Source organism: Puntigrus tetrazona, chromosome 10 (genome assembly GCF_018831695.1).
Source record: "Puntigrus tetrazona isolate hp1 chromosome 10, ASM1883169v1, whole genome shotgun sequence".
NCBI classification, from domain to species: domain Eukaryota; kingdom Metazoa; phylum Chordata; class Actinopteri; order Cypriniformes; family Cyprinidae; genus Puntigrus; species Puntigrus tetrazona.
The window spans coordinates 2,073,061-2,084,841 of NC_056708.1; the positions used below are offsets into that span (position 1 = coordinate 2,073,061).

General features: G+C 36.9%; 2 protein-coding genes across 2 annotated transcripts; one reads left to right on the plus strand and one right to left on the minus strand.

Annotated features, from left to right (window-relative positions):
- The first annotated feature begins 607 nt into the window (after nt 1–607).
- Nucleotides 608–7,935, plus strand: pum3 (pumilio RNA-binding family member 3). Its single transcript, XM_043251120.1, has 18 exons — nt 608–730; nt 1,062–1,137; nt 1,218–1,391; nt 1,485–1,623; nt 2,200–2,275; nt 2,361–2,454; nt 2,541–2,607; nt 2,727–2,901; nt 2,987–3,090; nt 3,768–3,846; nt 3,930–4,028; nt 4,105–4,158; nt 4,680–4,760; nt 4,881–5,023; nt 5,107–5,329; nt 6,368–6,455; nt 6,621–6,711; nt 7,407–7,935. The coding sequence occupies exons 2-18, from the start codon at nt 1,068–1,070 to the stop codon at nt 7,531–7,533; spliced, it is 1,884 nt and encodes a 627-aa protein (XP_043107055.1). The 5' UTR covers nt 608–730; nt 1,062–1,067; the 3' UTR covers nt 7,534–7,935.
- Nucleotides 7,936–8,854: 919 nt separating this feature from the next.
- Nucleotides 8,855–11,130, minus strand: kcnv2a (potassium channel, subfamily V, member 2a). Its single transcript, XM_043251121.1, has 2 exons — nt 9,795–11,130; nt 8,855–9,316 (listed from the first exon to the last, which is right to left on the minus strand). Exons 1-2 carry the CDS (start codon nt 11,106–11,108, stop codon nt 9,074–9,076), a joined length of 1,557 nt encoding a protein of 518 aa, XP_043107056.1. The 5' UTR covers nt 11,109–11,130; the 3' UTR covers nt 8,855–9,073.
- Between the last annotated feature and the right edge of the window lie 651 nt (nt 11,131–11,781).

The following is an 11,781-nucleotide window of genomic DNA, read 5'->3' on the forward strand; positions in this document are numbered from 1 at the left end:
AATGACAATATTAATTATCAAGAAAATTCAAGGTCTCTGAACTGGTTTAATATGTACACCTCAACATGAAGATCGTATTCTTGTTCCTTTAGGTCTATTGGAGACCAAACCTGAGGAGGGGATTTTCACCAGGAGATGGCGCTCTTACTCCAGAGAGAGATTATGATTAGTTTATGATTTAATAATGCATGTACAACACCCATATATGATTCTTAACACAGCGTGAGACTAATTGCATTTGCTGTTTGAGCTATGTATTTCATTTGTTGGGTGCGATTTAATTAATTTTTAATTCCTAACTTCACAGAATCTATTGGAATTTCTATTTATTGATATTATCAAATATCAATTCATTTTAAATGTTCATCCCATGCCGCCTTTGCCACTTGAATAGCTTCGCTAAAGCTTAATTGTATGTATCTTTTATTATGTAGTCTGTGTGAACGATTCATACTGAATCAACGCCCGTTTGAAGCGTTCATTCAAAAGAACCAAGGGAGTTATTCATTCGCGTTTTACCTTACCCTCTTTTATAGCAGTCATAGCAGTGTTCAATTACATTAAATGGTATTTGAAAACCAATTACCGAAAGATGTTTTAAAATACACATGCTAGTGACTTTTAAGCTACATTTGCCTTCAGCTACGACAGACTGTCGCAAACGGACAGTTCCTTACGGCACTTGCGTGGATTTCCGATGCCGTAAAGTGATTCGTCTGTACACACATGGGTAAGTGTAAAAACGTGTTGCATCGTTTTGTTAAAGAACGGCAAAATTGACTCTTTTTTTGGACAAGAAATGTTTCAATATTGTCTATGTGTGACATTTATTAACCGACATTCCTGTCAGTAATTTTAAGATGACCCATAAGCCACTATAGAAACGTAAATCGCCTTCAACGTTACTTGTTTCTTAGCAAAGTGTCATGTGGAAATAGGATTTTGTCGCCACGGTTCTATATTGAAAGAATGCGTTTAATTTTATTATCTGTTCTTTATTTTCATAGAATTGCGATATACATTTGTTAAGTCAATAATCTAACATAGTTAACCACTTGCAGTCCAGTATGGAGGCCAAACCAAGAAAGAAGTCATTCGCTCCTAGAGACGGGAAGAAACCATCATTCAAGTCGAGAGGTATCTTCTTCTTTTCTATTGTTATTTTAAGGTGTGTTTTGCTGATGCATTCTATTTCAAATCTTTTTTACATTTATTAGATAAACCCTCGGGGAAACCACCAGGCAAGCGACCATTCAAACCTCACAACACAGAGAAAGGAAAGGCCTTTAAAAAATCTGGTGGAGATGGAGGACTATGGAAATTCAACAGAAAATCAGCTGACGGGAAGTTCACAAAGAAGAGGAAGCACCCAGGAGGCGAAGAGGATGGAGGTGCCTCTCCCCGAGTCGTCCTGTTTCGGAGCAGCTTTGTATTATGGAGGTTTTTTTTAAGGGGTCTATTAATCTATTTTGTTTCTCTGACAGGCTCTGAAGTGAAGAAACCTAAATGGGATGAATTCAAACAAAAAAAGAAAGAGTTAAGGCAGAATCGCCAGCAGAATGATAAAAAAGATAGTTACCAAATTGTGAGCAGAGCAAAGCAAGTGTGGGAAATTGTACGAAGGTACGAGTTAATTATTTATTTACTGGGGTTTTTTTTTTTTTGTTATGTGCCTTTTTAAGCCCTTTTGAAGATGGGTAATAATAACATGTCATTTTCATCACGTTTCAAATTATATTTCTTTCTAGCAATGATTTGAATGCATTCTAAATGCACACAATAACATTTTCGTAATTTCATAAAGAATCGATGGTTAGAAACGATGCAGAATAAAAATACAGTTAGCAAACATAAATTCAGCGATACTGGCTTTTAAAATGTATTTTAGGCGGCAGTTGTTTTGTAAATCATTTTTACAGGAAATTCTTAAATGCTTTGTTTATGGTACTTCGTGTAATATGGTTGTTTATTTAATATTTTAACAAAATGCATTAAAAGAATTTCAAGGGACTTTTAACGTGCTTTTCGTAAAATGCACCAAAACTAAATAAACGAGTATATACATGTCGGCCGACATCATTTAGTTTTAATATTAATACGTATCGAAGTGAAGATCGAGCCTGACAAATAACCGTCGCGGGGCTTAAAAGCGGCGAGGTTGAGGAAACGCTCACGTCTGTGTGTTTTGTGGAAATGCAGGAAGGACTGTGACAAGCAGAAAAGAGTCAAACTGATGAAAGAACTACAGAAACTTGTGAAGGGAAAAATTAAAACGGTAAGTAAAACCTATTCACTGTACGAATTCCTATTACGGTATTTTACTGTAAAACGCATTTGCGCTTGTCTTTTTTTTCTTCTAGATTGCGTTCGCTCACGACTCCACCCGAGTGCTTCAGTGTTTCATTCAGTTTGGCAGCGACGAGCAGAGACGGGAGGTCTTCGACGAACTCAAAGGTCCGTCTGCTCACCCGTGCGATGAAACCGAATTCAAGCGAAGTGATGTGATCATCCTTTTTACCGCCTTTTTTTCTGCTTTCTAGAACACATTGTGGAGTTGAGCAAATCGAAATACGCCAAAAACATCGTGAAAAAGTTTCTAATGTATGGGTAAGTCGCGTCCTTTTTCCGTTGCGGTCGTTCTGGATGAACATGGGCTAAATGGCATTCAACGTGTTCAATGTTACAGTGAGGAACTGTTCTGAAAATATGACTGATTTCTCCCGTAGGAGTAAACAGCAGGTGGGGGAAGTGATGTCGGCTTTTAAGGGGAACGTCAGGCAGATGCTCAGGCACTCCGAGGCGTCTTCAGTAGTCGAGTACGCTTACAACGACAAGGCCATCTTGTCCCAGAGGCTCATGCTCACGGAGGAGCTCTTCGGAAACACATTCCAAGTCTGCAGGGTACCGGAGCTCCGGGTTCATCGAAAGATACATCGAAAGATCGCTGCGTTTGTTGGTGATAACATGTTTTTTCTGTTCTTTTCAGTCCTCGGTTTGTCCCACGTTGAACAAGGTTTTGGAAGCAAATCCTGAAAAATTAGAGAACATCATGGATGAAATGAAGCAGATTCTCACACCAATGGCACAGAAGTGAGTTCGTAGGGCTGTTTTATTTATCAGCCATATTTATATTCATGTGGTGAGTTTTTTTTGTTTGGGTTATCATAGGCGTGAAGGCCTTCGAGATATGAGATCACTGGAAATGAATTATTTTTGCTAGAAATCCTGATAAAACTTTTAGTTGATGTATTGTTGAATGCTATGTAACGATAATGCCTGTGAATATACGAATCAATTCAATAAAAATCTTTTAATGATGACTTTAAAAAAAAAAAAAAAAAAAAAAAGCAAAAATATATAATTATGACGCTTCTAACAGATGAGTTACAGTTATGTAGCGTGAGTTAAAAATAATATAATAAAAATATATAGAAAATAAAATAATATTTTGTTGTTTGAAGTGAAGCTTAAATGTAATTATTAGATGAAAATATGAAATTAGAATTGTGACTTAATAGCTGAATTAAAATAGCATTATATAATAATTAAATTACTAAAATAAACTCGGGCATCAAAAATAGAAATTTGATAACATTTAAACAAAAATGAAAAGAAATTTAGTATATGCATCAGTGCTACACAAGTAACACAGAAATTACACTGCTGTACTAAAAAAACTATAGTTTATATTATCATACCGTCCATCTGTGCTAACATGTGACTTCTAATACATAATTCTATATTAATGCATTACTTTCCCTCTGCAGAGAGGCCGTCATTAAACATTCATTGGTCCACAAAGTTTTTCTGGACTTCTTTGAGAACGCTCCAGCCAAGCAGAGAACGGTGAGTGTGGTGCCCAGAGATGTCCGGCCCAGTCCGTCCACCGCTGCTTGCCGTCTAATGTCTGTGGTGTGATGTCCTTTCAGGAGATGATCGAGTCCATCAGAGAGGCGGTCGTGTACATGGCTCACACACACGATGGAGCCAGAGTCACCATGCACTGTTTATGGCACGGCACGCCTAAGGTTAGCACTCTTTTAGATCATCCGAGATCATTCGTTCATTCCACTTTAATGTGACGCGTTCTTTGTCTTTTTTCAGGACCGAAAAGTTATAGTAAAAACGATGAAATCCTACATCGCTAAGTTTGCAATGGTATGACGCCTTCCTTATCTTCCCAATGCGTGTATCTCATTTATATGTGTGTATATAATAGTATTTATTTTATTCATTTTTTTTTTTTTAACTAAAGCATTTGTTACGGCCCAGTTTATTCAGTTAAGATACGTTAAAATGATTAAACATAACAAGAAAAACATTTAAGTTATTAACAAGAAAATGTTTTTGAAATGGTTAATTTGGTTTTCCCAAATGCACACATTGGGGTTATTTGTAAAAAAAAAAAAAAAAATATATATATATATATATATATATATATATATATATATATATATATATATATATATATATATATATATATATATAATTAATTTGTTTTTTTAGCTGTACATTTTAATATAGAAATATAGAAAAATATAGAAAAAAATTATAACAAAGCAAAAAATAGCCTTAATAGTACAAAAAGTGGCTTTGTTTTGTTTAAGCAAGTTGTTATTCTTCTGTTCATTTAAAAGTTTTAAGACCATAATAATTAAGATAGAATTCTGTATTTCCAGGGTGAATATGCTCATCTTGTACTGTTGGCTGCATTCGATTGCATTGATGACACAAAACTGGTTAAACAAATTATCATCTCAGTAAGTGCTCTTTAGTTTCAAGTTGCATATTATTTCTTTCAGTTGGTGCTCTCTGTTATTTGATAGTATATTATTGTTTCTAATATGTGGATGACTTTTTTTGTCGTATTTTTCTCTCAGGAAGTGCTTAATTCCCTAGCTGAAATAATCAGCAATAAATATGGTAAAAAGGTGCTTCTTTACCTTCTGAGCCCCAGAGACCCGGCCCATCTCTTACCTGAGATCATTCAGGTGCTTGAGAAAGGTGACGGCAATGCAAACAGGTAGGCCTCGTGAGAAATCGTCTATCGGCTCGCAAGTGCCAACGACAGCCAAAAAAACGGCATGTGTATTTATTCTCCCGCAGTAAGAAGGATGTGGCGACCAGGAGGAAGGAGCTGCTGGAGGCCGTGTCTCATCCTCTGCTGGAGCACCTGTGTAAGAACACTCGGTCTATGGTCATGGATAAAGCGTGTAGCGTGGTTGTGAGTGACCTCCTGGGCGCTGCCATCGGAGATCTCCGACCCGCCATGGAGGCTGTAGCGGCTCTGGCAGCAGAACCCCTCGTACCGGGAGGAGCAGATGACCAGGTAATGCCATAACGCTGAAGATATTTCCAGTACTGTCACCAATACCGCTGTTTCATTTCAAATCTTCAAATAAAGGAATTGTTTCAAACTAACAATGAAACCTTCTAAAGTATCTGTTTTATCTTAATGGAATCATTTATGGTGTTAACTGGTTCCTTGTTAACATGCATTATTAATACTAACAAAGAACATATAGCACATACATTATTCTGCATGACGATATTTTTGATCCCTTATCTACCCCATATCTAAACTTAACAGCTACTGGGTAATATAAAAATCTGTTTATATTATTGAATGATCTTGAGCTAAAGTTAGCTAATAATAAACAGTTGTTTTTTTAATAGAAAATTTTGAAAAGTCGAATAAATGCTGTAATTTGTTTTTTTTGCTATTAATGTAAGTCAATGCATTATATATATATATATATATATATATATATATATATATATATATATATATATATATATATATATATATATATATATATATATATATATATATATATATGACAAGAACTAAAAAACAATTGTTCGTTCACTCCAGTTCAAAAAATTTACAAACACATAAATATCAATAATTTAGTTTTTTAATATTGTTACTAGACCAGAACTAATAATGACCAGTTGTATTATTTATTAACCAACAATAGCAAAGATTAATACATAGTTAGTTCATGCATTAAGTAATAGGTCTTTATTCTGAAGTCTTAAAATTGTTCTTTTTTTTTTCTACCAAAAAAGTAGAAAAAAGTGCTTATTGTGCTCATATTGTATTGCAATATGTATTTTTTTTTTGTGCTCAGCATTTATCGCTTTATTGTATTTAAATGTTCATATATTTTTGTTATAAGAAAAACACGTTTTTGCAACTAAATTTTATTATAATTGACATGCCTACACATGCAGGTATTTAAGAAAATGTATGTACACAATAAGTGCGTAGTGTCCAATGATTCTTTTAAATGTAAGTTCATAGTAGTTAAGGCCACCTAAAGTATTTTTTTTTATGGTAATGGTCATATGTTGTTTCCTGTAGCTTCATATGGCAGAACACCCTGCTGGTCACCTGGTGTTGAAATGGTTGATCGAGCAGGACGTTAAGATGAAGGAGGCAGAGAGAGAAGGCAAGTGCATCGTGGCTCACAGCTTTAGGATGGGAATTTAGAGAATTTCCTTTTCCATTCTTACAAGTCGTTTTCTTTACGTAAACTTGCTAATAAAACGAATCGAGCCGTTTCCAATGCGAACAAATGTTTTACTGGCCTGCCATGTCTTATTTTATTCCACAGAGCGTTTTTCCAGGATTCTTCTGGAGAAGGTGGGGTTGGAGAACCTCAAGACGTGGGTTTCAGTCAACCGTGGTGCCATTGTTCTTTGTTGGTAAGTTTATGACCGGATCTAAAAATAACAAAATGCACTCCCTTTTGTGGACTCTAGTAAGATCTAAACCTCGCTTTTCAATCGGTGGGCGTGAACATGGCACGGCATCCATTGTTCTGTGAGCGCTGAAGAACATCCCTGTACGATGGTTCGTGTTTAAAGCCCCTGCTTTACAAAGCCTCCAAAAGTGCTTATGCCGAGACATCCCAAGCTCTCTATCGCAGCAAATTTGCTGCTTTTCCATCACGCTCTCTTTTAAACCGCGATTATTAGCTGAAGGAATTCCCTACAGCGAGCTTTAGGTTAAGCACATCTTCCACAGTCCTGCTTCATTATTCTATGCTGTTGTCTGTATGCTAATAAAGGGCTAAACCGTGGCTCCCAGCTGCCACCGAAGCAGGCAAACCCCTGAGTTATATGCCGCAAAGGATTATGGGTTCTCTCCACTCCCCATCTCAGCCTCAGTCTTTGTTCATGACCTCTTATAATCTCCCTAAGACTTTAAGCAGCGAGAGATGTTTCTTTATATTTTTAGCCCAGACTGTTTGTTTATTCTGATGTCATTTTCCCACCAGTCAAATAGAAAATAAGTGAACCCCTGCTGCACGCAGAGACACGAGTGGATCCGTGAATCGGTTAATTGTGTTCCGTTGAAGTTTCAGCTGGGTTTCTTTTGCTTTTTCATTGTGTCGCAGCCTTCTTCAGAGTGCTGATGAAAGTGTCGCTGAAGAAGTGAAAGGTCTGCTGAAATCCATCCTTCCTGAACTACAGAAGATCCAGAACTCTAAAGGCGTCGAGATTCTGCTTGAAAAACTGGCCTGATCTGCCAAATCAGATTTTTTTTTTTCTTGGTTTTTCTTTCCTTTTGGATTTTTAATTGTCAATTTATATGCTAATGTATGTAAATACAAAACACAAAAGAATACCTGAATCTGAGTTTTTGTTTCTTCTTTTTTTTTTTCAACATTAATATGTGAATACAGGTTATATCTCACGCCAATATCAGTGGAAACATTTTAATGAAAACTAAGCAAATGATGCTGTATTATGGACAGAAATGCTGATGTTATTTCTTGCAAAGCATTTAATATATGCCGATTATAAAATGATAAAAGACTATTACACTTTTACACTTCTCTTATGAAAAGCTTAGAAAGTAATGTGCTTCTGAAAGCGGCAATGTAAAAAGCACAACAAATAATTAATAAAAATATTTTCTTTTGATTTTTTGAGATGCAATCCAATACTTTAATGCATTAACTGTAAATTTATTATTGAATTACTTTTGAATCGTAGCTTTTATATTAATTTGTATTTAATAGTTCTAATAATGGGATAGTAGAAATAAACACATGTTAAAAGGGTAGTTTCACACAGAAATTAAAAGTATACAGATAGAATCAAAAAATGGTAGCTTTGAATATAGAGGCATGTATGCGTGCATGAAAATTAATTTTGTTGCCCTGCTCTACTTCCATCTGTCCTTGGGACTTCAATGATCCCCAAGGATTAATCTTTCAAGGATTATCAATGCCTGCATGAGCATGCTTTTCAGATTTAATTACGTTCTAGTTGTCTACATTCTTATGGACGTCATAATGGCCACCCTTTGAGTCAACAAGTTTCTGTAATCATCACACGGCACACCGAGCTTGCTATTGTAGTGAGGATGTTAGCGCTGAATAGTTTCAAAGCACTGTAAGTTGTTGCCAAATAGTCAATACAGAAGTTCACTTTATAGGAAATCTCTTTGCAGTCTGTACTTCTCCAGAGGAAACCAGATGATGTAAAACAAGTCAGGTTTTCTTGATTGAAAATAATAACAAAATAGATATAGATATATAGATAAACACACACACACACACACACATCTATATATCTATAAGTATTAAAGCTGAGCTTGAGCTCATCCAGATGTTAAAACCTTCAACTGATTATTTGAAGCAGTGTTTGTCTACACCGGATTACTTCCTTTTGTTTTAACGTTGCCCAAAATGGTCGCAATGGTCAATTTTATTAACATTGTTAAAAAACCTTGATTTTTACTGTGCTATAAAGTAATAGAAAGAAACAATTGATCTCAGACAATTAAATTATTGTGCCAAGGCAAGCATTTATTAACGGCATCCTTGTAAGAGCAGCTTAAATGCATTGGTTTGTTTTTAAACAAAATTACTTTTGTTTATAGTACAAAAGTTCCATAGTATGAATGTATCCAGCAGCAAAAAAGCAAGCACTGGCTAATTTGTTTGAAGACAGTTACTTAAGTGGTCTGGTTGCTTTGAATGTTTTGAAAAGACCACCAAGTCCATGAATTAAAAATCAGCCCGTGGATGGAAAGTATAGGTCAGCACATAGCAACCTAAAAACATTCCGCAACCTTCTTTGCAGCCCTTTTCACAAACCTTATTTTCCCGCGATTCTTTATAGACGATGTGTATTCATAGGCTTTCAGCTTCGAATAATAGTCTGAGAATTTATTAAAGAGGATGGAGATTGGCATGCCGTTGAGAATAATTCCAAACGAGATGCACGCAAATGCAAAAATCCTACCCAGATGAGTCTCTGGAAACATGTCGCCATAGCCCACAGTGGAGATGCTCACCTGTGGAAGAAATGCACGAGGTATGCTTGAGTGTGTGACAAATGATGCACGATCTTTTAAGATTTAATAAATCAGTCACAAAAAACATTCTAGGGTTAAGAAGAGCATTATGGGATTATGCATAGTGAGCAAGCGAAACATTGACAACAGAAGCAGAACTCCAATTGGTTTTGCGGCAATTGTAAGTTTAATAGCATTATAACTGACAGACACCTATAAAATGTATCTTTATAAATGAGGCCCCAGATACTCTGATTCTGTCAGTATTTTGAGTATCATGAGGTTACAAATATTGTAGGACATATACCTTATATATACCATCATAATTTTGGAGTATCTTTGGAGTACCATGTACATCCCATAGTATATGGATAATCATTCAGTACTATGGTGTATGCTAAAGTATCTCATCGTGATACCGACATGCCGCTAAAGTACCACTTATCTCAGGAATGAACTTGAAGAAACATGTACTTACAGCTGCCCACCACCATGCATGTGGAATACTGGTGAAGTTTGTTTGATGCACATCATGCTCTACGGTATAGACCATGGCAGAGAAGGTGAAAATTCCCATCGCAATGAAGAGAAAAAGACAGCCCACTTGTTGGTAGCATTGCCGGAGTGTGAAGCCAAAAGCTCGAAGTCCAGTTGAGTGACGTGCTAGTTTTAGGATACGAAATATCCTCATTAGACGCATGATGCGGAGAACCTGCCCCAATTTACCAACTCGTCCTACAGTCTCAATATCGCTACCATGTTTCCCATAGTCTTCATTCTCGAAACACTCTAAGATCATCTGAAGATATAACGGAAGGATTGCAATCAGGTCTACAGCGTTGAGCATGCTCCTTCCAAAGTGTTTGAGATCAGGTGTAGACACAAGCCGGAGCAGATATTCCATGGTAAAAAACGCAATGCAGAAAGTCTCAACATACTCGCAGTAGGTTTTCCCACTCAGCTGGCCGGTGGTCGTCTTATATTGCATTTCCTCTACCGTATTGAGAGTCATAGCCACAAGTGAAACCAGAACGAAGAAACTGGATGCCACTGCCATGAGCTTGGCTGTGACCGATGAGAAAGGCTTCTCCATCATGTTCCAAATGATAAAACGTGTATGACCGAAAGCCATATCCTGAAACAAGTCCTCATGTTCCTCGGTTTCCACTTCTGCCTCGAGTTCCCGTTGTACTTTGAGCTGTTCGTTGAGTTCATCTTGCCGTTCCTCGAACGAGATGCGGCAGCAGCGATGGGTGTTCTTGATACGAACACCCCAGTAGTTGATCTCCTCCAAAAAATTGCGTGGGCACAATTCGTCTTTGATCCAGAGAACTCCAGTCCTGTAGAAGTTGAAGATGTTGTGGAAGATGTCTGGATCCCTGTCAAAGAAAAACTCATTGTTTTGGACAACGTAATCATCACAGAGATCGAGTTTTCTGTTGTGGTCCGTATACGTTGCAAGTCGGCCAATTCTTGTCTTGGGATATTTTGCTGCTACCCTGTAAGAGATCTGGTAGACCTTGCCTCCTACGTTGATGTTCAGCATGTAGTTCTTAGTCGGAGAGGACAGTTTACTGGGGGTCGAAATCAGTCTTTCTTCTTCATCGTCATCGTACTCTGCATAGATGTCATATATATCCTTACTTAATTCCTGCATTGAATTCCATGGTTTTACCCAGTTGTGTTGACCAAAAGGTAGCTCAGAATCCTCTGGATCCTTGGGAGCAGGGACTGAGACCCCAAGTTTATAATTGGGGAAAAGGCTTTGCCTCCTACGTTTAAGCTTGATCATGGTCCCAGTGTCCTCTCAGGCTGGCAGATGCACAGGCTACTGGGGGTAGAAAGGCATTAGATGCCTCTAATACCTTTGAGTCAGACCCCTGAGCAACTGCAGGAAGCAGCACCGACTAATGTTGCTGACAGAGAGGATCTGAGTGCTTAAAGGTTTAAATACTATGATCCTCTCCTAGACTCTCTCCACCAACCCTGATGTCTTTCATTGCCATACATTCACCAATCTCCAATAGAATATGAGGATGTTGCACACACCTTCCAACAAAGATATTGAAACTACATGATGATGTGGAGTCAATAAAATAATACAAACTTTGTCAAGATGTTAATTCTTTTTGTATGTTTTGTAGAAAAGTAATTTATTTACAGGGATTTACTTTCAGAAATTTTATGAAATGTACTACAAATCAATGCTGTAGCCGCAGAAATTATATTAAGTAATTTTTTTTTCAGTATTGTTTTGCTGGAAAACTCTGCTCTGCTGTAAGATCTTAAAAAGCTCTGTTGTGGAAACCCCTCCAAACACAACAATGGCCAAAAGTAATTTTTTGTACTTATACCATCAAAATACAAGGAAAATACAAACTAATGCAGCCAAATGCTTTTAATTGAATTGTTAAAATAGGTTGCCAAATGTTGCTAGATGACATCAAAATGGCAAGTTCACTGAT

Coding starts and splice junctions, on each gene's coding strand:
- pum3 (XM_043251120.1), top strand. CDS start 1,068: ATGGAGGCCAAACCAAGAAAGAAGTCATTCGCTCCTAGAGACGGGAAG. Junction 2,276..2,360: donor TGAAGGGAAAAATTAAAACG/GTAAGTAAAACC, acceptor TTTTTCTTCTAG/ATTGCGTTCGCTCACGACTC. Junction 3,847..3,929: donor CTCCAGCCAAGCAGAGAACG/GTGAGTGTGGTG, acceptor ATGTCCTTTCAG/GAGATGATCGAGTCCATCAG.
- kcnv2a (XM_043251121.1), bottom strand. CDS start 11,108: ATGATCAAGCTTAAACGTAGGAGGCAAAGCCTTTTCCCCAATTATAAA. Junction 9,317..9,794: donor ATGCATGGTGGTGGGCAGCT/GTAAGTACATGT, acceptor TTTCTTCCACAG/GTGAGCATCTCCACTGTGGG.